The sequence below is a fragment of the Mobula birostris genome, chromosome 9 (assembly GCF_030028105.1).
Source record: "Mobula birostris isolate sMobBir1 chromosome 9, sMobBir1.hap1, whole genome shotgun sequence".
NCBI lineage: Eukaryota > Metazoa > Chordata > Chondrichthyes > Myliobatiformes > Myliobatidae > Mobula > Mobula birostris.
The window spans coordinates 158363243-158389893 of record NC_092378.1 but is presented as its reverse complement, the minus strand read 5'-3'; the positions used below and the strand labels follow the sequence as shown (position 1 = coordinate 158389893).

The 26651-nt window shown below is 47.1% G+C and overlaps 1 protein-coding gene across 1 annotated transcript in view; it reads right to left on the bottom strand.

Moving 5' to 3' along the window:
- LOC140203504 (ankyrin-repeat and fibronectin type III domain-containing 1-like) overlaps window positions 1-26651 on the bottom strand; it is a 281359-nt gene that overhangs the window by 141408 nt on the left and 113300 nt on the right. The window contains exons 11-14 of the mRNA XM_072269592.1: window positions 19436-19651; window positions 17897-18063; window positions 5001-5151; window positions 3735-3900 (exon numbers count right to left, since the gene is read on the bottom strand). Coding sequence (XP_072125693.1) covers window positions 3735-3900; window positions 5001-5151; window positions 17897-18063; window positions 19436-19651 — 700 coding nt within the window. The remainder of the gene's footprint in view (window positions 1-3734; window positions 3901-5000; window positions 5152-17896; window positions 18064-19435; window positions 19652-26651) is intronic.

The following is a 26651-nucleotide window of genomic DNA, read 5'->3' as shown; positions in this document are numbered from 1 at the left end:
TCCCTCTATGGCAAGGATGTCTTTCCTCAGATTAGGGGACCAAAACTGCACACAATACTCCAGGTGTGGTCTCACCAAGGCCTTGTACATCTGCAGTAGTACCTCCCTGCTCGAACCCTCTTGCTATGAATGCCAGCATACCATTCTCCTTTTTCACCGCCTGCTGTACCTGCATGCCCACTTTCAATGACTGGTGTACAATGACACCCAGGTCTCGTTGCACCTCCCCTTTTCCTAATCGGCCACCATTCAGATAATAATCTGTTTTCCTGTTCTTGCAACCAAAGTGGATAATCTCACATTTATCCAAATTAAATTGCATCTGCCATGAATTTGCCCACTCACCTAACCTATCCAAGTCACCCTGCATCCTCTTAGCATCCTCCTCACAGCTAACACTGCCGCCCAGCTTCGTGTCATCCGCAAACTTGGAGATGCTGCATTTAATTCCCTCATCCAAGTCATTAATATATATTGTAAACAACTGGGGTCCCAGCACTGAGCCTTGCGGTACCCCACTAGTCACCGCCTGCCATTCTGAAAAGGTCCCGTTTATTCCCACTCTTTGCTTCGTCTGCCAACCAATTCTCTATCCACATGAGTGAGCACGCATGCACCAGTCGTGCATGCAGTCTGTTACAGCTGTTCCGATCGGATTCTTACTTTTTTCTTCTTACTTTTTAATTTACGTTATTTTTTGTATTTTTTTTTCACGGTAACACATCGAAGCTGCACCCTCTCTAACATGCTGGTAGAGAGAGTTTTATTTGGGTTTTTAGCGCTGGAAATAGTTACATCCCGACACGCGGGACAGAAGCATGTTCGCAAAGTTCATCCCAGGGACCAGCTGCTTGCGCTAATGCCGGATGGTTTAGCGAGCAGAGCGGCGGACACCCCGGCTGAAATCTGGAGGAAAACACACAGAGGATGCAGAGGGGGATCACAAAGGCGAGGAAAGAGGACCGGGTCGAGACAACAGAGACTTATGGAGAAGAGGAGTTCGGTGGGTAATAAAATGGACGAGCTCACGGTGCTAGCCAGGCGTCAAAGAACATTTCGGGAGTGCAGTGTTATGTGTTTCACTGGAACGGGGCTGCACGAGGACATACCCGATCAAAACTTCTCCATGGACAGCTTCCAGACCGTTCCGGCTGACCGGAAGTGCACTGAGAGCGGTAAGCGTAAAGGAGTTGGGTGCTCACTGTTCTGGTTAACAACAGATGGTGCAATCCGGGTCATGTTACGATTGAAAAACGTGTTTGTAGACCGGATATTGAACTTTTTGCTGTTGGACCCCGGCCATATTCCACCGAGATTCAACACTGGGCGGCACGGGAGGTCGTTCCTGCCTGTGGCCATCGAACTTTGCAGCTCCTCCCATGGAGGGTCAGACACCCTGAGCCAATAGGCTGGTCCTGGACTTTTTTCCGTCTGGCATAGTTTGCATTTTGTTGTTTGATTGTTTGTGGTTTTCGTATTGCTATATTTATGCTCTATTCTTGGTTGGTGCGGCTGGAACGAAAGCCAATTTCCCTCGGGATCAATAAAGTATATCTATCTATCTATCTATCATCAATACCTTACCCCCAATACCGTGTGCTTTAAGTTTGCACACTAATCTCTTGTGTGGGACCTTGTCAAAAGCCTTTTGAAAATCCAAATATACCACATCCACTGGTTCTCCTCTATCCACCCTACTAGTTACATCCTCAAAAAATTCTCTGAGATTTGTCAGACATGATTTTCCTTTCACAAATCCATGCTGACTTTGTCCCATGATTTCACCGCTTTCCAAATGTGCGTTATCACATCTTTGATAACTGTCTCTAGCAGTTTCCCCACCACCGATGTTAGGCTAACCGGTCTATAATTCCCCGGTTTCTCTCTCCCTCCTTTTTTAAAAAGTGGGGTTACATTAGCCACCCTCCAATCCTCAGGAACTAGTCCAGAATCTAAAGAGTTTTGAAAACTTCTGAAAAGATGTTTAGATAGGCACATGAATGTGAGGAAAATGGAAGGATATGGACATTGTGGAGGCAGAAGAGATTACTTGATTACTAATTTAATTGGTTCAGCACGTCACAGTGGACTGAAGGGCCTGTTCCTGTACTGTACTGGTCTACGTTCAATATATTGATTACAGTAACTATTCATCAAACTACTTCAAGGAAGCTAAGTTTAATCAGTCTCTGGAAAAATGAATGTATTCCACCGGAAGCCGCAGAGACATTTCTGTTGTGGTCCCTGGACAGAGATTAGACCCTGCTTCAGCTTTCGCTTCTCTTGCAGCCTCTCACCTGCGAGGAGGGAGGGAAGCTCAGTACCTGACGAAGGCTTCCACTGCCCAACTGCGCCAAGAGGGAAGGCACTGGTCAGGTATCAGTAACATCAAATAGTTCAGAAGAACAGGAATTTAAAGTCCCTTGACATTCCTGAGATTCCATTGAAGAAGTGTTGGAGAAAACACTGCATAGGTTATTGATTAGTCAGGGCGTTGAAGATTATGGGAAGAAGGCAGGTGAATGGGGTTGAGAAGGATAATAGATCAGCCATGATGGAATGGTGGAGCAGATGTGATGGGCCGAATGGCCATATTTCTGCTCCTATGTATTTTACAACCCGTACGCAAGTGGGCAGGCAGGCGCTTACATCAACCATGGCCAGCTTGGCCTCCAAACATCCCAAATGAATAAAGGTGTCCAACATCAGCCTGGACTACAGGTGTGGCAGGGAGCACAGCACAGGCAGTTAGGGGACACTCTCTCATGGTGTTTTGAAAAACATGCATTTCCCATAGGTCTGGGCAACCTGAGACAGACAGAGAGCTCCTGAGTGGGACAGGAGCCCTCTTACCCCAAGTAAGCCCCCAAGTGGGACAGGAGCCCTCTCACCCCCAGTAAGCCTCCCAAGCTCCCGAGTGGGACAGGAACTCCCTTATCCCCAGAAAGACCCCAGTCTCCTGAGTGGGGCAGGAGCACTCTCACCCCCAGTAAAACCCCGACCTCCTGAGTGGGAGGGGAGACTTCTTGCCCCCAGTACGTTCCCAGCCTCCTGAGTGGGGCAAGAGACCTCTCACCCCAGTAAGCTCCCGAGCAACTATTTGGGACAGGACCCCCTCACCCCCAGTGCATTGATAAACAAACCTTTCACATGGAATTGGGCAAACTCTCGAATGAGACGGGATCTTATACAACTGGGACTTTGACGCCACTATGTTTATGGTTCGGCCAAGCAGACACTCATTACCATCTGATAACTTCAGCATTGACTTGGCGCCTGACGTTATTAAACAGAGTTCACATGGGCTGAAAGAGGCAGTCTCATTTCCTTGACAGAAAAGCGCGACTAATATCTGGAGCAGCAACTGGAATTTGCAGAAAGCCTTCACAGAGAAGTAGAGAGTCAGAACTGGGAAGGGGGATGCTGTTAACATATGTGTGTTGGAAACAGCCAGCTGAAGGAATCACTGCAGACAAACAATTTGTTGGAGTAAATCATTGAAACATGCTGGGAGTCAGTGAGCAACAGACAATGCCAGAGTAACAGCACACTGATGTGATCCACGATCTCACTGCCCGACTCAGTGACTGGTGAAGCTGTTTGGATCTGGTCAAGTTTACTGTGGTGTGGCAAGCACAGTGAGATACAGGTACAACGAAACACTCACCTACAGCACCACAGACAGGTGGGGACAGACACACACAGAGGGTAAACTGCAGGTAACATCCTCTCACCCAGTTCAAAGGTCTGCAGGGGCAGGGTGAGGAGCCCAGGCCGGGGGCTGGGGCTGTTCTGTCCGGGGGCTGTACACACGTCATCAGAGGGTGGCAGAAGCAGGAGGAAGGATAAATCTCCAGCAAACTCCAAGACCTCCTGACTGTAGAGTCGCAACTCCTTCACCTGAGGGAACCAAGAGGTAGCACTGAGATCACTGACCCCTGTAAACCCAACCCATGGAGTTCAGGGTTCAGGGGCAAATACAGCAGTGCAACAGTCAGGAGTCAGGGGTAACAGGTCATGGGGCAACAGGTCAAGGAAAATTGGTCAGGGAACAAATGATCAGACGGCAATTAGGGTGGGGGTAAAGCACAGGTCAAGAGGTAAAGGGTAGCAAGATGGCACCAGCGTTCGATGTTCCTTCAGTCAACATTTTCTGGATAGATCATAAAACCATATGTAAGGGGTTTCTTCTTTTATGTTACTGAGAAGGCTAACAAAATGGCTTCTTTGTTATGTTATAATTAAAATGGCTTTTCTGTAATAATAACTATGATGTAAGGAGCTCGCTCTCTCTCTGCTTGCTTGGGTTATATTATTGATAAGAGAGGGAACGAACCAATTGGGATAGATGCTATTCTTTCTTGTGTGTCTGTAAGCTATTGTTCGCGGGCTTTGAGGCAGAAGGTGCGATGGGGATAGAGAGAGGAGACGCGATGCTGTGACCCTGGGCGGCAGGATCAACCCTGAGCAGGAGTCAGAGGCCCAGGGTCTTTGGCGAGGAGAGGAGACGAAGATAGACTCGTGTGGAGCGTCTGGTCAACCACCATGGTTGGTCCCAGGTGGCAGGTCGAGGCGGTCGGAGGGGAGCGAATGGTGGAGAGAAGACTCCATTAATTGAGCTCCAATTGTATGCACGAAGTTGTTGAACTTTGATTAGTTTGGCGCCTTTTATTTTCCTTTTATATTTTATCTCTATTAATTACATAGTTCCAGTAAGATCTATAACGTGTAATCATTTAATCGCAAAAAAAAGGAAAATAAAAGGCGCCAAACTTATCTGTCTTTTGATCACTGGTGGGATTGCTCTGCTATGGAGAGAGAAAGGCCTGCCACTGTGCCTGGGGAATGTTACCCAGGTTTTCTGCGTTTTGAATATGGACTTGGACTACAGACCTGCAGTAAAGAGATGGGAAAGCAAAGACTTTGCTCCTGGGACGTTTGCGCTGGCTGTGAGAACGGGGCAGGGAGTGGAAAAAATGCAGTCAGCACACTGTGGGTACCTGTTGCAAAGGGATGGCAAAGCGTTTCACCAACTCTGGAACTGCTGCCCTCAGCTCCTCCTGGAACCGTGTCTGTGGACTCTCCTCACATGGATCCATGGGGTTGGACTCATCCAAGCTCCTCAACATCTGCAGCCATTCCCACTCATCCCTAGGCAGACAGTGAGGAGATACAGAAGCATTGTTGGAAATAAATCAGGTTAATGCAGAGTTCAACACCTCAAACTGAAATCCACAGCCAACGAATAATAACGGGGAGAACATTTGACAGGAGTACAGTTATTGAGGGTGAATCTCACTGAAACCTATTGAATTTTGAAAAGCCCAGATAGAGTGGATGTGGACAGGATGTTTCCTATAGTCGGGGAGTCTAAGACCAGAAGGCACAACCTCAGAATAGAGGGATGTCCATTTAGAACAGAGAAGAAGAGGAATACTTTTTAGCTAGATGGTAGTGAATCTGTGGAATTCATTGCCACAGATGGCTATGGAGGCCAAGTCATCTGGTATATTTAAAGTGGAGTTTGACATGTTCTAGTTTACAGGGAGAAGGCAGGAGAATGGGGTTGAGAGGGTTAATAAATTAGCCATGATCAAATGGTGGAGCAGACTCGAGGGGTGATTGGCCTAATTGTGCTCCTGTCTTATAGCCTTCTCCACACTCTTATCCTGTGCACCCTGTCGGCACTCTGCCTGGTCCCCTCAAACCCCGGCTTTTCATAGTCCTGTCCCGAGCACACCATCACACCTGCCTGCAGCATCTTGTTATCCCCTCCAAAACCATAATACAAAACTGTAATAATGAGAGGGGCTTGTCTGGGTCAGGTTTCAGACCTGGACTGAGATGGGACCGCTGGACAGGGTGGTCACCAGTAGGCTGGGAATTGGTGGAGCTTCTGGAAAACCAAAGGGAGAAGAACATGTCCAAATACCTCGAAAGAAAGCTCAGACAACTGGTGGCCTTTTGCAAAGCCTGGGGCAGAAACAGAGGCACGCAGACAGATGATTGTGTTACAGAGAAGACAGTGTCACCATTGAGGACAATGTGTCCTAATCCTTCGACAGGAGGCTCACACAACTGGTGGCCTTTGGTAAAGGCTGGGGCAGAGCTGAGGCAGGCAGAGATGGCTGTGTTTCCACATCCTGGTGACCAACACAGTGTTGTGAGGATTAAGTGATGGCGTTAAGCCTTTTGGTTCAACCTATCTATGCTGGTTGGAATATGTCAATGAACCAGACCAGTCTGACACACGGAGACCAGATACCAGGTGTCTGACTCAGGGGCCCAAGAAACCAGATGACTCCCTTTCAGAGGATCAGACATCACCACACGCTGCCCAGATGTAAGTCATTACATGTTGTCCGGAGCACCTTTGCCAGGCACAATCTGTATCTTGCTTCCCAGGTGGCAGGGTCAGAGATGTCTTGGCATGGCTCCATGGCATTCTCAACGGTGAGGTTGAGTAGCCAGAAGTCTTGGTACATACTGGCACCATTAACATAGGTAGACAGGTGGGGAGGTCCTGCAGAAGAATCTTAGGGAGCTAGGTAGAAAGCTGAAAAACAGGACCTCTACAATAGTAATTGTTGAATTTCTGCCCACTCCACACGACAGTGAGGGTAAGAATAGGATGATTTAGAAGGTGAATATGTGGCTGAGGAACTGGTGCAGGGGGCAGGGGTTCAGATTTATGGATCATTAGGATCACTACTGGAGAAGGTACAACCTGTATGAAAGGAACCGGTTACACCTGAAACCATGGGGGACCAATATCCTTGCAGGAAGGATTGCTCGAGTTGCTTAGGAGGGTTTAAATTAATTTGGCAGGGAAAGGGGAACTGGAGTGATAGTGCCAAGGTTGAGGCATTTGGCTTACAAACAGAGGTAGTGTGTACTGAGATTCCAAGCAAGGAGAGGCTATTGACAACAACATTGCAGGACTGAAGGTTTTATATTTGAATGCACACAGTTTACGGAATAAGATAGACGTACTTGTTGCATGGTTACAAATTGGCAGGTATGATGTTGTAGGTATTACGGCATCATGGCTGAAAGAAGATTATAGCTGGGAGCTTAATTGTATTGAAAGAAGGGGGGTGTAGCTCTGTTGGAAAAATATGAAATCAAATCATTAGAAAGAGGTGACATAGGATTGGAAGAGTTTGGATTGAATCATTGAGGGTAGAGCTAAGAAACTGCAAGGGTAAAAAGACACTGATAGGAGTTACAGTATATACAGACCCCCCACCCCCACCCCCGCCAACAGTAGTAAGGACCTGGCTTACAAATTACAATGGGAGATAGAAAATGCAGGCCAATAGGGCAATGTTACAATAGTTATGGGGGAGTTCAATATGCAGATAGAATGAGAAAATCAGGCTGTGCTGGATCCCAAGAGTGGGAATTTCTAGAATGCCAACAAGATGGTGTTTTAGAGCAACTCATCATTGAGCCCACTAGTGGATCAGTTATTCTGGATTGGGTGTTTTGCAAAGAACCAGAACTGATCAGTGATCTTCAGGTAAAAGAAGACGGTGCGAATGATCATAATATCACAGAAATTACAGAGGTATGAGAGGAGTTGTTCAGAATTGATTGGAAAAGAACACTGGCAGGGAAGATGGCAGAGCAGAACTTCTGGATAGTATTCTAATGTGGCGGCCCACACACGCGGGACTTGAACCACCATCGGGAGCCGTGGGCAGACATGCGGTAGCACATCTGGAACTACCCACTCGGGGCGGACCTTCCGGGGACAGTCTGACATCACGTCTGCCCCGCGGGTCGCAGGGGCCCATGGGAGGGGAAATTTAAGCGCGTGATTTTGAATCAGTAAAGGCATTCTGAGTTCAGCTCTCTCTGCCTCCGTGTGTTTCTTTAGTAGCGTGTTTGCGCGTGACTACGTTGGTGACCCTGACATTCCAGACGGTATCTGGAGCCGGCGACTCAGCGACCAGCCATGAGTTCAAGCAACTCGCACAGCGCGGTCTCTCTGAAGCTCCTTTCTATGCCACTCAGCCCCACGTTTGGTGTGAGCAGGCTGAGGCCCAGTTCAATATCAGAGACACCACAGATGACGCCACGCGGTACTACTACGTGGTCAGCAAGCTCGACCAGGAGACGGCAGGCCGGATCATCGACCTCCTACGCCAGCCAATGGAGGACAGGTACACTAAGCTTAAGGCACTCCTGATCCATACCTTCGGACTCTCCCGCCATGAATGGGCCATGCGGCTCCTACACATGGACGGCCTGGGCGACCGCACGCCATCCGAGCTCATGAATGATATGCTGGCGCTCATGGACGACCATAAGCCGTGCCTTTTATTTGAACAGTTGTTCCTTGAGCAAATGCCAGAGGACATTCGCCTCCTCCTCGCGAGTGAGGATTTCAGCGATCCACTCAGGGTCGCGGCTAAAGAAAACGTCCTTTGGCAGAGCAAGCAACGTGGAGCAGCCTCCACTGGCCTAGCCACGATCGCGCGCCCCAAAGCCCAGGCCCCGCAACCGAAGCCGTCAAGACTCATGGGGGAAAAAGACCAAAGTTCGGAACAATGGTGTTTCTATCACCAAAGATGGGGCTCAGGTGCGCGCCACTGCCGTCCACCATGTGCTTTTCCGGGAAACGCCGGGGCCAGCCGTCGCTAATGGCTACGACGGCTGGCCACCGAGACAGCCTCCTGTACCTCTGGGACCGACAGTCTGGGCGGCGCTTCCTGGTAGACACTGGGGCCGAAGTCAGCATACTCCCCCCCTCGAACATGGACACTCATAACGCGGTCCCAGGCCCCGAACTCACCGCTACAAATGGCACCAGTATTCGGACGTACAGCCCGCGAACTATCTCACTGCACTTTGGGTCCAGCCGTTTTACTTGGACTTTCACGTTGGCAGCGGTGTCACAGCCACTACTAGGGGCAGATTTCCTAAGAGCCAACTGCCTCCTGGTCGACCTAAAAGGCCAGCGTTTGGTCCACACCGAGACATTCCAGACTTTCCAGCTCGGAGGAGCCAAGCTACCAGCCCTCCATCTGGATTCTGTGACCCTCTTGGGTAACGAATTTGCCAGGGTGTTGGCGGAATTCCCCTCCATAGTCACCCCTCAGTTCTCCATGACCACATCCCCACGCAAGGACTGCCGCTGCACGCCCGAGCTCGCAGACTCCCACCCAACAAGCTCCACCTCGCCAAGGAGGAGTTCCGTAAGATGGAAGAGATGGGAATCGTACGCCGCTCAGACAGCCCATGGGCGTCCCCGCTGCACGTGGTGCCCAAGTCCGCAGGAGGATGGAGGCCCTGCAGAGACTACAGAAGGCTCAACAATGCCACAACCGCCGACAGATACCCGGTACCCCACATCTGGGACTTCACGGCGAACCTGCATGGAGCAACTATGTTCTCAAAGATCGACCTGGTCAGGGGATAACGTCAGATCCCAGTGCACCCTGATGACGTGCCCAAGACAGCCCTCATCACCTCGTTCAGCTTGTTCGAATTCCTGAGGATGTCTTTCAGTCTCAAGAATGCAGCTCAAACTTTCCAAAGGCTCATGGACTCGGTGGGACGCGGCCTGGATTTCATTTTCATTTACTTGGACGATATCCTGGTGGCCAGCAGTTCGCACCAAGAGCACGTGGCACATTTGAGCCAGCTCTGCCAACGCCTGAGCGACCACGGACTGGCAATCAATCTGGCAAAGTGTCAGTTTGGGCTGACGGAGATCGACTTCTTGGGCCACAGAGTCAACCAACATGTTGCAGTTCCCCTACCGGACAAGGTCCAGGCTCTCCGCCAGTTCCCCAAGCTCAGCACAGTCAAGGGCCTGCAGGAGTTTGTAGGGATGGTCAACTATTATCATCGGTTCGTGCCGGCAGCGGCACGCGTCATGAGACCCTGGTTCAGCCTGATGGCCGGCAAGGCCAAAGAAGTGGCATGGGACACGGAGTCCACGGAGGCGTTCGAGCAGGCCAAGGAGGCGCTGGCAAAGGCAGCCCTCCTAGTGCACCCGAGAGTCGATGTACCCACAGCACTCAGAGCCAACGCTTCCGACACGGCATTCGGCGGAGTCCTGGAGCAGCTTGTCGAGGTCCAGTGGCGACCACTCGTTTTCTTCAGCCAGCACCTACGGCCAGAAGAGGTGAAGTACAGTGCTTTCGACAGAGAGTTGCTAGCGCTCTACCTGGCTGTCCGGCATTTCCGGTACTTCCTCAAGGGAAGGGAGTTCACCGTATATACGGACCACAAGCCCCCCACCTTCACACTGACCGAGGTATCGGACCCATGGTCGGCTCGGCAGCAGAGGCACCTGTCCTTTATTTCAGAATTCACCACGGACGTCCGCCACATCGCAGTGAAGAACAACGTCGTTGCTGACACACTGTCTCACCCCTGCCTCCACTCGGTAGGCATGTCGGCCTCAGGAATAGACTACGCAGTACTGGCGGAAGCACAATGGCCGGACACCGAGATCCCGGCTTACCGCACCGCTGTTTCGGGACTCCAGTTAAAGGACGTCTCCATCGGCCTGGCAGCGGATCGACTCCTGTGCGACGTGTCTACCGGCAAACACTGACCCGTGGTACCAGCAGCATGGAGGCGCCAGGTGTTTGACACGCTGTATGACCTGGCCCACTTGTCCATTCGGGCGTCCATCAAGCTGGTAGCGGACAGATTCATCTGGCACGGTTTGCGCAAACAGGTCAGACACTGGCCAGGCCATGCGTACACTGCCAGACCGCCAAAGTCCAGCGGCACATGAAGGCTCCCCTCCAGCAGTTCCAGCCGAAGCACAGAACGTTCCAACACATCCACGTGAACATCGTCGGCCCCCTGCCAGTCTCCCGGAGGCACAGGTATATCTTAACTATGGTAAACAGGTTCACCAGATGGCCGGAAGCCGTACCGCTCGCAGACACCTCCACTGAGTCCTGCGCCAGGACGCTCATTGCAAACCGGATCGCCAGGTTCAGCTTCCCAAGGGACATCACTTCTGATAGAGGGGCGCAGTTCACATCTGGTTTGTGCACAGCACTGGTGCAGCTCAAACCGGCACACTTGGACATTGAGCAACCAGTGAGGGTACCTGCACCGCGCTGGCAAGGCTGGCCGCCCAGGCAAGCCACACAGACTGGGGGCTCCACTCCCCCAGTGGATGTTTCGGGGGGGGGGGGGTGGTATGGCGGCCCGCACACACGGGACTCGAACCGCCATCAGGAGCCGCGGGCAGACACGCGGTAGCGCGTTTGGAACTACCCGCTCGGGGCAGATCTCCTGGGGACAGTCTGACGTCACGTCCGCCCCGCAGGTCACAGGGGCCCATGGGAGGAGAGATTTAAGCGCGCGATTTTGAATCAGTAAAGGCACTCTGAGTTCAGCTCTCCCTGCCTCCATGTGTTTCTTTAGTAGTGTGTTTGCGCGCGACTACACTAAAAGCAAGATGACACAACCATAGCTAACAAGAGAAGTCAAAGCCAACATGAAAGCCATTGAAAGGGCATGTAATAGAGCAAAAATTAGTGGGAAATTAGAGGGTTAGGAAGCTTCTTAAAAACCAACAGGTTGCAATAAAAAAAGTCATTACGAAGGAAAAGATGGAATGCGAAAGTAAGCTAGCCTATAATATTTAAGAAGATAGCAAAAGTTTCTTCTGATATATAAACTGTAAAAGAGAGGTGACAATGGATGTTGGACCGCTGGAAAACAATGCTGGAGAGGTCATAATGGGGGACTATGAAACAGCAGAAAAAATGAATAAGTATTTTGAATAAGTCTTCACTGTGGAGGACATTAGCAGTATAGTGGAAGTTCGAGAGTATCAGGGGTCAGCAGTGTGTGAAGTTGCCATTAGAAGGGAGAAGGTTCTTGGGAAACTGAAAGGTCTGAAGGTGGATAAATCACCTGGACCAGATGTTGTACACCCCAGCGTTCTGAAAGAGGTGGCTGAAGAAATTGTGGAAGCATTAGTAATGATCTTTCAAGAATCACTCGACTCTGGAGTGGTTCTGGAAGACTGGAAAATTGTAAATGTCACTGCACTCTTCAAGAAGGGTGAGAGGCAGAAGAAAGGAAATTATAGGCCAGTTCGTCTGGCCTCAGTGTATGGGAAGATATTGGAGTTGATTGTTAAGGATGAGGTTTGGGGGTACTTGGAAAAACATAATAAAATAGACCGTAGTCAGCGTGGTTTCCTCAAGGGAAAATCTTGCCTGACAATTCTTTGGAATTCTTTGAAGAAATAGCAAGCAGGATAGACAAAGGCGAATCAATGGATGTTGTGCACTTCGATTTTCAGAAGGACTTTGACAAGGTGCCACACATGAATCAGCTTAACAGGTTAAGAGCCCATGGTATTACAAGAGAGGTACCAGCATTGATAAACCAGAGGCTAATTGACAGGAGAGAGTCAGAATAAAGAGAGACTTGTCTGGTTGGTTAGTGCTGTTCCACAGCAGTCTGTTTTGGGGTCTCTTCTTTTTACATTATATGTTAATGACTGATGACAGAATTAATGGTTTTATTGTAAAGTTAAATATACATATACATAAAGCCTTGGCCTCCGCAGCTGCCTGTGGCACGGAACCACAAATTCACCCCTCTGACTGAAGAAATTTCTCCTCATCTCTGTTCTAAAAGGACACTCCTTTATACTGAGGCTGTGTGCTCTGATCTTAGACTCTGCCATCATCAGAAACAACCTCTCCACATCCACTCTATCCAAGCCTGTCACCTTTCAATAAGTTTCAATGAGGTCACCCCTCATTCTTCTGAATTCCAGTGAATACAGGCCCAGGGCCATCAAACGATCTTCCTGTGACAAGCTGTTCAATCCTGGAATCATTTTGATGAGCCTCCTTTGAATCCTCTCCAGTTTCAGCACATCCTTTCTAAGGGGCCCAAACCTGTTCACAATACTCCAAGTGAGGCCTCACCAGTGCTCTATAAAGTCTCAGCATTACATCCTTTTATATTCCAGTCCTCTCAAAATGAATACAAACATTGCATTTGCTTCCTCACCACAGACTCAAACTGCAAAAAACCTTAAGGAATTCTGCACAAGGACTCCCGAGTTTTTTGTATTTTCTCTCCATTTAGGAAATAGTCAACCTTTTCATTTCTTCTACCAAAGTGCATGACCATACACTTCCTGACACTGTATTCCATCTGCTATTTCTTTGCCCATTCTCCTAATCTAAGTCCTTCTGCAGCCTCTCTACTTCCTCAAAACTACCTTCCCCTCCAACTATCTATATCGCCTGCAGACTTTGCAACAAAGCCATCAATTCCATCATCCAAATTCCTGACATATAACGTAAAAAGAATTGGTCCCAACACAAACCCCTGTGGAACACCACTAGTCACCGGCAGCCAGCCAGAAAAGGCTCCCTTTATTCCCACTCTTTGCCTCCTGCCAATCAACCACTGCCTTATTCATGCTAGAATCCTTCTTGTAATACCATGGGCTTGTAGCTTATTAAGCAGCCTCATGTGTGTCTCCTGATCAAAGGGCTTCTGAAAATCCAAGTACACAACATCCACCGATTCTCCTTTGTCTATCCCGCTTGTTATTTTTTCAAAGAATTCCAACGGAATTGTCTGGCAAGATTTTCCCTTGAGGACACCATGCTGACTACAGCCTATTTTATCATGTGCCTCCAAGTACCCTGAGACCTCATCCTTAATAATTGAGTCTAACATCTTCCCAACCACTGAGGTCAGACTAATTGGCCTATAGTTTCAAGTCTTCTGTCTCTCTCCCTTCTTGAAGGGTGGAGTGACATTTGCAAATTTCCTGTCTTCTAGAACCATTCCATAATGCCTCCACAATCTCCTCAACCACCTCTTTCAGAACCCTGGGTGTACACCATCTGGTCTAGGTGACTTATCTACTTTCAGACCTTCACTCTAGTTATGGTAACTTTGCACACTTCATGACACCTGATACCTGGAATTTCCACCATACTGTTAGTGTCTTCTACAATGAAGACTAATGCAAAATAATGACGGGAGGAGAGAGAGCAGCGTGCCGCACGTGTGCAGCCCTCCGGTGAAAAATGATATCGTATCCATTAAATAGGGGCCGTGGACAATTCTGATTTGATGGAGAGGGACGTGAAAGCACAAAGGAACGTCTGGAGAAATTTCTGAAACACTCGTTCGCTGCTGTCGTTACTCCGTGGTCGGGAATCTTCCGGAGGGTAGGCCTCAAAATCCCCAGCTTTGCCTGCTGTTGGCGACCGAGATTGAGGTTGAATCGTCTGGACAGAGATGGCTCTCAGTACTCGGTGTCGGAGAGCTGGTTCGGAGGCTGGAAGTTTTTGGATGACTCAGAGACGGATTGTGGTCCAGAATGGCAGGGAGAGTTTTTCTTCCTTCTCCCGTCTGTGTGAGATGTGGAACATTTGAGAGACTTTGAACTTTTACTGTGCTCATGGACTTCTTCATCAAGTTATGGCATTGTTGCACTGTTGTAACTATATGTTATAATTAGGTGGTTTTGTCAGTTTTTTTAGTCTTGGTCTGTCCTGTGTTTTGTGATATCATACCGGAGGAAATATTATATCATTTCTTAATGCATGCATTACTAAATGACAATACAAGAGGACTGCGTGTCTTCGTAATCTAAAAATACATTTTCAATCTCTTCCTGCTATGGGCAGAAGTTCCCACTTGCTTCAAACAGGCTACAATTATACCAGTGCCAAAGAAGAATAATGTAGGCTGCCGTAATGACTATCGCCCAGTAGCACTCACATCTACAGTGATGAAATGCTTTGAGAGGTTGGTCATGACTAGACTGAACTCCTGCCTCAGCAAGGACCTGAACCACTGCAATTTGCCTATTGCCACAATAGGTCAACGGCAGACGCAATCTCAATGGTTCTCCACACGACAGCACAAACACCTACGTCAGGATGCTGTTCATTGACTATAGCTCAGCATTTAATACTATCATTCCCACAATCCTGATTGAGAAGTTGCAGAACCTGGGCCTCTGTACCTCCCTCTGCAATTGGATTCTCAGCTTCCTAACCAGGAGACCACAATCTGTGTGGATTGGTGATAACATCCTCTTCGCTGAAAATCAACACTGGCGCACCTCAGGGGTGTGTACTTAGCCCACTGCTCTACTCTCTGTATTCAGATGACTGTGTGGCTAGGCATAGCTCAAATACCATCTATAAATTTGCTGATGATACAACCATTGTTGGTAGAATCTCAGGTAGCAACGAGAGGGCATATAGCAGTGGGATATGCCAACTAGTGGAGTGGTGCTGCAGCAACAACCTGGCCCTCAACGTCAGTAAGATGAAAGAGCTGATTGTGGACTTCAGGAAGGGTAAGATGAAGGAACACATACCAATCCTCATAGGGGGATCAGAAGTGGAGAGAGTGGGCAGCTTCAAGTCCTGGGTGTCATGATCCCTGAGGATCTAACCTGGTCCTAACATATCGATGTAGCTATAAAGAAGGCAGGACAACAGCTATACTTTATTAGGAGTTTGAAGAGATTTGGCATGTCAACAAATACACTTCAAAACTTCTATAGTTGTACTGTGGAGAGCATTCTGACAGGCTGCATCACTGTCTGGTATGGGGGTGGAGGGGGGCCACTGCACAGGACCGAAAGAAGCTGCAGAAGGTTATAAATCTAGTCAGCTCCATCTTGGATACTAGCCTACAAAGTATCCAGGACATATTCAGGGAGCGGTGTCTCAGAAAGGCAGCATCCATTATTAAGGACCTCCAGCACCCAGGGCATGCCCTCTTCTCACTGTTACCATCAGATGGGAGGTACAGAAGCCTGAAGGCACACACTCCGTGATTCGGAAACAGTTTCTTCTCCTCTGCCATCCCATTCCTAAATGAACATTGAATCTTTGGACACTACCTCACTTCTTTTTAATATACAGTATTTCTGTTCTGGCACTTTTTTAATCTATTCAATATACATAATTGATTTACTTGTTTATTTATTATTATTATTTTATTTATTTATTTTATCTATCTATCTATATATATATATATATATATATATATATATATATACACATACACACACACATACACACACACACACTTACTTCTCTGTTGGATTATGTATTGCATTGAACTGCTGCTGCTAAGTTAACAAATTTCACGTCACAAACGTTTAATTCGAGTAAGGGGAAATATGAGGCTATCAGGCAGGAACTTGGAAGCTTAAGTTGGAAACAGATGTTCTCAGGGAAATATATGGAAAAAATGTGGCAAATGTTCAGGGGATATTTGCGTGGAGCTCTGCATAGGTACATTCCAATGAGACAGGAAAAGGATGGTAGGGTACAGGAACCGTGGTGTTCAAAGGCTGTTGTAAATCTAATCAAGAAGAAAAGAAGAGCTTACAAAAGGTTCAAAAAACTAGGTAATGATAGAGATTCTAGAAGATTATAAGGCTAGCAGGAAGGAGTTTAAGAATGAAATTAGGAGAGCCAGAAGGGGCCATGAGAAGGCCTTGGCGGACAGGATTAAGGAAAACCCCAAAGCATTCTACAAGTATGTGAAGAGCAAGAGGATAAGATGTGAGAGAATAGGACCAATCAAGTGTGACAGTGGAAAAGTGTGTATGGAACCGGAGGAGATGGCAGAGGTACTTAATGAATACTCCTCTGCTGCCATGATGAGGGTAAACTCAGGTTGGAGAAGCAACACCTCATATACCGTCTGGGTAGTCTCCAGCCCCTTGGCATGAACACTGAATTAGAAACATTGAAACCATAGAAACTACAGCACAGAAACAGGCCTTTTGGCCCTTCTTGGCTGTGCTGAACCATTTTCTGCCTAGTCCCACTGACCTGCACACGGACCATATCCCTCCATACACCTCCCATCCATGTATCTGTCCAATTTATTCTTAAATGTTAAAAAAGAACCCGCATTTACCACCTCGTCTGGCAGCTCATTCCATACTCCCACCACTCTCTGTGTGAAGAAGCCCCCCCAATGTTCCCTTTAAACTTTTCCCCCCTCACCCTTAACCCATGTCCTCTGGTTTTTTTCTCCCCTTGCCTCAGTGGAAAAAGCCTGCTTGCATTCACTCTATCTATACCCATCATAATTTTACATACCTCTATCAAATCTCCCCTCATTCTTCTATGCTCCAGGGAATAAAGTCCCAACCTATTCAACCTTTCTCTGTAACTGAGTTTCTCAAGTCTCGGCAACATCCTTGTAAACCTTCCTTGTAATTCTCCAACTACTGGTAATTCCCTCCACCTCCTGTCCCCCTTCCCAGTTTCACTCTGCCCCCTCCTCCAGCTGCCTATCACCTCCCTCATGGTTCTGCCTCCTTCTACTACCCATTGTGTTTTCTCCTATTCCTTCACCTTTCCTGCCTATCCCCTCCCTGCCTCCCCTCCCCCACTCCTTTATCTTTCCCCTTACTGGTTTTTCACCTGGAACCTACCAGCCTTCCCCTTCTCACCCTCCCCCCACCTTCTTTATAGGGCCTCTGCCCCTTCCCTCTACAGTCCTGACGAAGGGTTCCAGCCCAAAACGTTAACTGTTTGCTTCCACGGATGCTGCCCGACCTGCTGAGTTCCTCCAGCGTGTTGTCCTCAGAATAGAAGAGCATCCTTTTAGAATGGAGTTGAAGAGGAATTTCTTCAGAGAGTGGTAAGTCTGTGGTGACTGTGGAAGCCAAGACTTTACATATATTTGAGGCAGAGGCTGATATATTCTTGATTGGTCAGGGCATGAAGTGATATGAGGAGAAGGTAGTAAATTGGGATTGAGAGTGAAAATGGATCAGCCATGATGAAATGTTGGAGAAGACTCGTTAGGCCGAATGGCCTCATGGTCTTAGATTCACAAAATACACTGCCCCACAAAGATGCTGCTCACAAAGGTGCTATGTTACCTGGAGACATTGTGGTTGTTCCTGATCTTCACGTGACACAGGATGTTGGGCAGTTTCTGGGAGACGAGAACCCGAATCTGGTCAACTGAACTGCAGAGCTTGAGATAGCCGAGGTAAAGTCCAGGAGCGAGAACTTCATGGCTCTGTCTGTGAAATGCCACTTTCTCCTGTGGGAGGACAGAGCAACGTCAACCCAAAGTTCGCCATCTCACCGTCTCCCCAGGGTGCACGTATAACACTCCAGCTTTCTCAACCGCCACACATACAATACTCCCGTCTCCCCACCCCGCACGTACACTGTCACACCGTCTCCCCACCCTGCACGTACACTGTCACACCCTCTCCCCACCCTCCACGTACACCGTCACACCCTCTCCCCACCCTCCACGTACACCGTCACACCGTCTCCTTACCCTGCACGTACACTGTCACACCCTCTCCCCACCCCGCACATACACCATCACACCATCTCCCCACCCTCCACATACACCGTCACACCCTCTCCCCACCCCGCACATACACTGTCACACCCTCTTCCCACCCTCCACGTACACCGTCACACCGTCTCCTTACCCTGCACGTACACCGTCACACCCTCTCCCCACCCCGCACATACACCGTCACACCGTCTCCCCACCCTCCACGTACACCGTCACACCCTCTCCCCACCATGCACGTACACCATCACACCTTCTCCCTACCCTGCCTGTACAATGCTCACACTGTCTCCCCACCCTGCCTGTACAACTCTCACACTGTCTCCCCACCCTGCCTGTACAACTCTCACACTGTCTCCCCACCCTGCATTTTTAAATCTCACACTCAGGCTCCCTGAGGCTCACTGCTTCAGTGATCCTCAGTAGGTCAACCCTGTGAATACTCTGCCAAGGTCACTCCAGTATGCTTCTGTCCTTCATTCCGACTGCTGAGAACCAAGTCCCTTCACCTATGCAGAGTTAATGTTTCCAGCCAGCTCACCACTCACTGGCTCTCTCCCCTCTATCTCTCTTTACAGATAAAAGATCTTGACTGTTCATTTTCTCCTGTGGATGCAGCCTGATCTGTCGAAATCTTCCACAGCTTGTTGTTACACCAGCTCATTTCACCAAGGTTATTGTAAACGTACAGTCAAAGACATCTCAAATGTTGTGTCAATGTCTCCCGCACCCCGTTCTCCCATCCTCCCAAGCCATGTGTCCCAGGTTCCAAACATTCATGAGGGGTAAAAACATTCTTCCTCAGATCCACCTTAAAACTCCTGCTCCTTCCCCCAAATCTGTCTCTCTCGTTTTAGCCACCTCTGCTGGAGGTACCATGAGGCCCATTGCCAAGCGGATGCACCAGGCCCTTCGCACCCTCCCCTACTCCAAGGAGAGCAACCACATGGTCTGCTGTCTGCTCTCAAGGCAGTCCATGTAGACCCCTTCCTGGGTGAGGTGTTCTAGCTGTCCTAAGCTATAAAGTTGTAATGACTGTAAGTAATGTCTGATTCAGAGGGTATGCTGCCTCTCAGGGGCTTTGTCACAACCATTATCCTACGTGTAGAGTCGACAGCAGTATGTCCAGCGCCGTAGGCTCATCTGCCGCAGACAGTGACTTGCACTGGTTCTGAATCTTAGCCAGCGGAATCCACCTGACATTCTCCAGGCTCTGCTGGGAGCTCAGTTCCCTCATGGTCACAATGAGAACATTCCCCTGTCTGTCCTTGATAGGCTCGAAGTACAGCTGGCCAAGTTCCTGGGTTCCAAGCAGCCCCTGCAAAACAAAGGCAGCAGGTAAGAGGGACCCATCGTGCGTAGGCCTTCATTTCACAACGATATCGTCCTTGGGTTGAGAAGGTTAAGTGATGTCTTGAGACATTAAAATGGTGGATATTTTCCTGCACTGGGAGGTGTGGAAAGAGGAGATATCCCGAAATATCAGGCTCAGTACACTCATGGCACAAACCCTCAGAGTATTCGTTATTTGAGCCAGCTTCCTTGATCATTGAGATCAGGGCTGATGTCAGATTAGCTCTGCTCCAGTTTTCTGCCAATTCTTTCAACCCTTCAATTCCCAAAATCCAACTCCCCCACCTGTTGGCTTGGAATAAGATCATAAACAACCTCTCCACATCCTTTCAACATTCAATAGGTTTCAATTAGCTCACCCCTCATTCTTCTGAATTCTCGTGAATACCAACCCAGAGCCATTAAACACACTCGATATGACAAGCCATTCAATCCTGGAATCATTTTTGTGAACCTCCTTTGAACCCTCTCCAGCTTCAGCACATCCTTTCGGAGATAAGGAGCCCAAAACTGCTCACAATGAGGCCTCACCAGTGCTTTATGAAGTCTAAACATTACATCCTTGCTTTTATAAGACTGTGAGACTAAAAGATATAGAAGCAGAATGAGGCCATTTGGCCAATCACGTCTGCTCCGCCATTTCATCATGTCTGATCCAATTTTCCTCTCAGACCCAATCTCCTGCTTTTCCCCATATCACTCCATGCCCTGACCAATTAAGAGTCTATCCAGCCTCTGCCTTAAATATACATAAAATCTTGGCCTACACAGCTGCCTGTGGCAAAGAATACCACAGTTTCACCACTTTCTGGCTAAAGAAATATCCTAGTCCTCTTGAAATGAATACTAACATTGCATTTGCCTTCCTCACCACAGATTCAATCTGCTAATTAACCTTTAGGAAATTGTGCACATAAACTCTCAAGTCCCTTTGCACCTCCATTTTTTGTATTTTCTCTCCATTTAGAAAATAGTCAACCGTCTGATTTCTTCTACCAAAGCGCATGACCATACACTTCCCGATACTGTATTCTGCCACTCCTTTGCACATTCTCCTAATCTGTAAATCCTTCTGTAGCTTCTCTACTTCCTCAAAACTAGCTGCCCCTCCACCTACCTTCATATTGTCTGCAAACTTTGCAACAAAGCCATCAACTCTATCATCCAAATCTTTGACATATAACATAATAAGAATCTGTCCTAACACAGACCCCTGTAGAACACCACTAGTCACTGGCAGCCGAACAGAAAAAGTTTTCTTTATTCCCACTCTTTGCCTCCTGCCAATCGGCTACTGCTTTATCCATATTAGAATCTGTCCTGTAATACCATGGGCTTGTAGTTTGTTAAGCAGCCTCATGTGGCATCTTGTTAAAGGCCTTCTGAAAATCCAAATACACAACATCAACTGATTCTCCTTTTTCTATCTTGCTTGTTATTTCTTCAAAGTATTAAAACAGATTTGTCAGGCAAGGTTTTCTCCTGAGGAAACCATGCTGACTATGGCCTCTAAGTACCCTGAGTCCTCATCGTTAATTAACTCCAACATCTTCCCAACACTGAGGTCAGATTAACTGACCTAGAACTTCCTTTCTTCTGTCTCTCTCTCCCTTCTTGAAGATTGAAATGACTACCAATCTTCTGGATCCATTCCAGAGTCTAGTGATTCTTGAAAGATCTTTACTAATGCCTCCACAATCTCTTCAGCCACCTCTTTCAGAACCCTGGGGTGTACAACGTCTGGTCCAAGTGACTCATCTACCTTCAAAACTTTCAGTTTCCCAAGCACATTCTCCCTGGTTATGGTAACCACACATTTCATGACCACTGACACCAGGAACTTCCACCATACTGCTAGTGTCTTCCACAGTGAAGATTGATGCAAAATACTTATTCAGTTCAGCCACTATTCTTGGTCCCCCATTACTATCTCTCCAGCATTGTCTTCCAGCAGTCTGATATCCACTCTCACTTCTCTTTTACACTTTATGTGTCAGAAAAAACTTTTGGTATCCTCTTTAACATTATTGGCTAGCTTACTTTCAAATTCCTTCTTTACCTTCTTAATGACTTCTTTGGTTGCCTACTGTTGATATTGAAAAGCTTCCTAATCCTCTAACTTCCCTCTAATTTTTGTTCTATTATATGCCCTCTCTTTAGCATTTATGTGGGATTTAATTTCTCTTGTTAGCCATGATTGTGACATCTTGCCTTTAAAGCACTTCCTCCTCTTTGGGATGTACAGTATATATCCTGTGCCTTCCAAACTTCTTCCAGAAATTCCAGCCATTGCTGCTCTGCCATCATCCCTGCCAGTCAATTCTGGCCAGCTCCTCTCATGCCTCTGTAATTCCATTTACTCTACTGCAATACTGATACATCTGACCTTAGCTTCTCCTTCTCAAATTTCAGGGTGAATTTGATCATATTATTATCACTTGTCCCTGATGGTTCTTTACCTTAAACTCTCTGTTCAATTCCATTTCATTGCACAACACCCAATCCAGAATAGCTGATACCCTATTGGGCTCAACCACAAGCTGCTCTAAAAAGCCATCTTATGTACACCCTAGAAATTCCCCCTCCTGCAATCCAGCATGAACTCGATTTTCCCAGTCTACCTGCATATTGAAGTCCCACATGACTCTTTTGCCCTTTTGGCATGCATTTTCTATCTCCCATTGCAATTTATAGACAACATCCTTACTACTGTTTGTGGGTCTGAATATAACTCCCATCAGGGTCATTTTACCCTCGCAGTTCCTTAGCTCTCTCCACAATGATTCGACACCTCCTGACCCTGTGTCACCTCTCTCTCATGATTTGATTTCTTTTCTTTTACCCTCTCTGCCTTCCTGCCTGTCCTTTCAATACAATGTGTATCTTGGATGTTAAACTGCTAGCTAATCTTCTTTCAGCCATGAATCAGTGATGCCTACAACATCATACATGCCAATCTGTAACTGTACTAGAAGTTAATCTACCTTATTCCGTATACTGCACACAGTCAAATCTAACACCTTCAGTCCTATATTCACTATTTTCAATTTTGTCTGCCTGTTATGTTGCAACTCATCCTGTTGACTGCAATTTTGCCCCATCAACAGCCTCTCCTCACTCTACATTGCCTCTGCTTGTAAAGCAGCTCCTTATCTACAGCACAATCACTCCAGTTCCCTCCCCTGCCAAATACAGTACAGTCAATGTCTCTCAGGAAAGAGAATTCCAAAGATTCACCATCTACATTTCCACGTGAAGTGGGGTACCCCCACACACTGAAATCGTACTGCAGTTCTGATTCTCTGTCAGCATCACCCCCTATAGTTCCCTCAGGTCCTCATGTCTCTGTCACCATCAGTAAATGTCCCCTAAAGAATAGTAAATCATACCCTGTTAGAGCTATGCAAACACATTTCTCTCTTCGTTAAACCTTCCTTAAAACCACGTTGACTTGGTCTCAACATTTTATTTATTTACTTAGGGATACTGCGTGGAACAGGCTTTCTGCCCTTTCAGCCACGCCACCCAGCAACCCACCCATTTAACCCTAGCCTAACCACACGGCAAGTTACAATGACCAATTAACCCACTAATGCACACATCTTTGGACTGTAGGAGGGAACTGGTGTAGCCAGAGGAAAGGCATGTGTGCATGGGAAGGAGTGTACTAACTCCTTACAGGGAATGCCGGAGAGGAACTCTGAACTCTTGCATCCTGAGTTACAATAGCATTGTGCTCACCACTACGTCACTATGGCACCACTATTACTTAAAGCTTCGCCAAATGACCAGCAATTTCCTCCCTGGCCACAGACTCAGGCACCAAGGCACCGACATGTGCCTGGATAACAGGCCAACAGTTCCTCACTTTGCGTCTTACTTCCTTCTTGAACGAGGGTGATGTATCTCTGGTCACCCAATCCAGCGGTCTATTCCCAGAGATCAGACAGTGTCGAAAACTATTCAATGGCAGCACTGTGTCTGCAGTCACTGTTTTAACCCTTGGCTGATGGCACAGTAACCTGATGACCGGTCTGCCTTTGGTCCGTTAGATTTGGTAAGATGACTGCTCCAGCAGACACAGACACACACACACACACACACACACACACACACAGCCAAACAATACTCCAATACTCCAGTACCGTCTGTACCCACTATCACAATCTGCTTCAACAGGTGAAGTATTGGGAACTGGTACGTGTTCCAATTTGACAGAGGATTGGGAAATGGTCTTTTCCCCAATCTGATGGAGGATTAGGAATTGGACGTTTCCCATTCTGAGCTTCTTCTCGGGAAGGGATGAGCAATTGTATGAAATAGGCCTTGCACAGAGTTAGATGATTGTGGTCAGAGGATGGAGGGGAGATCCACACCACCAGTACGTAAACATGGTGAATGAGGCAGGCAATCTAAAATGTGAATAAGCTATCGAGAGACCTGCAGTGCTTAAACCTCAAATAAAAGATACACTTACGTGTACCAGAGAAATGTAAGCTTTTCATAAGATCAAAATAATAATAACAAATTGTTTTTTTAAATGTTCATTGAAAATAATTATTGACAAGTTATTACTTGCTGGCAACCTTACAAGTGTGGAAAGCTACGATTATTAACCTGCTGTACTGAAGAAGCATCATGGAAATATGCAGAATGGGAGAGAAAGGGAATCATGTGGGAATGGGAGTTGGACATAGTGAGCTGCAGGAGTTTGGGATAGAGTCATTTTGCAGAGCATTATCGCCACTAATCCAGACACTGAGAATATAAATGCAGCCCAAGAGAAAGGCAGATACAAGACCATATGACATAGGAGCAGAATTCAGCTATTCAGCCCATTAAGTCTGCTCCCTAATCCTAACCCTAATAGGCTCCAACACTTTGGAGTCACTACTCTCTGGCTAAAAAAAAAAATTCCTCCTTACCTCTGTTCTAAAAGGTCACTCCTCAATTTAGACTAACTGGCCTATAATTTCTTTTGCTTACCTTCCTTCTTAAAGAGTGGAGTGATACTTGCAATCTGCCAGTTCTCCGGGACCATGCCAGAATCAAGTGATTCTTGAAAGATCATGATCAATGCATCTGCAATCTCTTTAGCAACCTCTCTCAAGACTCTGGGATGTAGTCCATCTGGTCCAGCTGACTTATACACCTTAAGACTTTTGAGTTTTCCGAGCACTGTAATAGCAATGGCACTCACTCCTGCTCCCTGACACTCACGGACCTCTGGCACACTGCTAGTGCCTTCCACAGTGAAGACAGATGCAAAGTACCCATTAAGTTCATCTGTCATTTCTTTGTCCCCCATTACTACTTCACCAGCATCATTTCCAGTCCAGTATCAACTCTCACCTCTCTTTTGGTATTCTGCTTTATATTATTGGCTAGTTTGCCCTCATATTTCATCTTATCCCTTCTTATAGCTTTTTATGCTGCCTTTTGTTGGATTTTAAAAGCTTCCCAAATCATCCAGCTTCTCCCTCACTTCTGCTACGTTATATGCCCTTTCCTTGGCTTTTATGCAGTCCTTAACTTCAGCCATGGTTGACTACCCCTGCCATTTGGGAACACATTCCTCTGTGAGACATATCTATTCTGCACCTTATGAACTATTCCCAGAAACTTCAGCCATCTTTGCTCTGCCATCATCCCCGCCAGTATCCTCCTCCAATCCACCTGGGCAAGCTCCTCTCTCATTCCTTTATTCCATTGTGATACTGATACATGTGACTTATGCTTCCCCCCTCTCAAATCGCAGTATGAATTCAAACATATTATGATCTCTGCTTCCTAAGGGTTCCCATAGGTTAAGCTCCTGAATAAAATCTGAGTTATTACCCAGCTCCCAATCCCTGAGTAGACTTAAGCACAGCTGCTCTAAAAAGCCATGTCATAGGCATTCAACAAATTCCCTCTCTTGTAATCCAACACCAACCTGATTTTCCCAATCCTCTTGCATTTTGAAGTCCCCCATTACAATTGTGTTGTTGCCCTTACTACATGCTTTTTCCAATTCCCTTTGCAGTCTCAGCCCCACATCTCAGCTACTATTTGGAGGCTTATATATGATTCCCTTATTTTTTTTACCCTTGCAGTTTCTTAACTTCATTCACAAAGATTCAATATTCTCCGACCCTATGTCACCTCTTTCTAAAAGATGCAATTCCATCTCTTACCAACAGAACCACAGAATATCAGCAAGATTAGATAAAATCAAGTTTTTTGAGGATAAAACTGGTATAGGGGATGAAGAGGAACTAGATGTGGTGTACTTCAGTTTTCAGAATAGTGTTAATGAAGTCCCTCGTGAGAAGTTAGGCTGTATTATTAAGGTTGAAGGTATTGGTATGGATTAAAAATTAGCAGTGAGACAGAACATTAAGTAGGAATAGATAATCCTTTCTGGTGTGGCAGGCACTGGATTAGGGAACAGAATGAAATTAAACTGGGTAGAACTGTGAATGGTAAGGAAAATACAAAGAAGTTTCAAGACAACAGACATAAAGCAAGTAGGGAAAACAGGGCAAATGCAGTATGATGTATCTAGATTAATAATTACAATGGGAAAAGCACATAGTGTTTGATTGAGAAGTGTTGATGTGTTCACTGAAAACAATGTGCAGCTACAAAAAGCTGTTAAGAAGGCAAACAATAAGTTATCATTCAGAGGAAAAAGGCTTGAGAACAGAAACAAGGATGTGCTGCTACAATAGTACAGAGACCACACGACCTGTTGTAGAAATATAGAAACATAGAAATAGGTGCAGGAGTAGGCCATTCGGCCCTTCGAGGCTGCAACGTCATTCAGTATGATCATGGCTGATCATCCAACTCAGAACCCTGCACCAGCCTTCCCTCCATACCCCCTGATCCCTTTAGCCACAAGGGCCATATCTAACTCCCTCTTAAATATAGCCAATGAACTGGCCTCAACTGTTTCCTGTGGCGGAGAATTCCACAGGTTC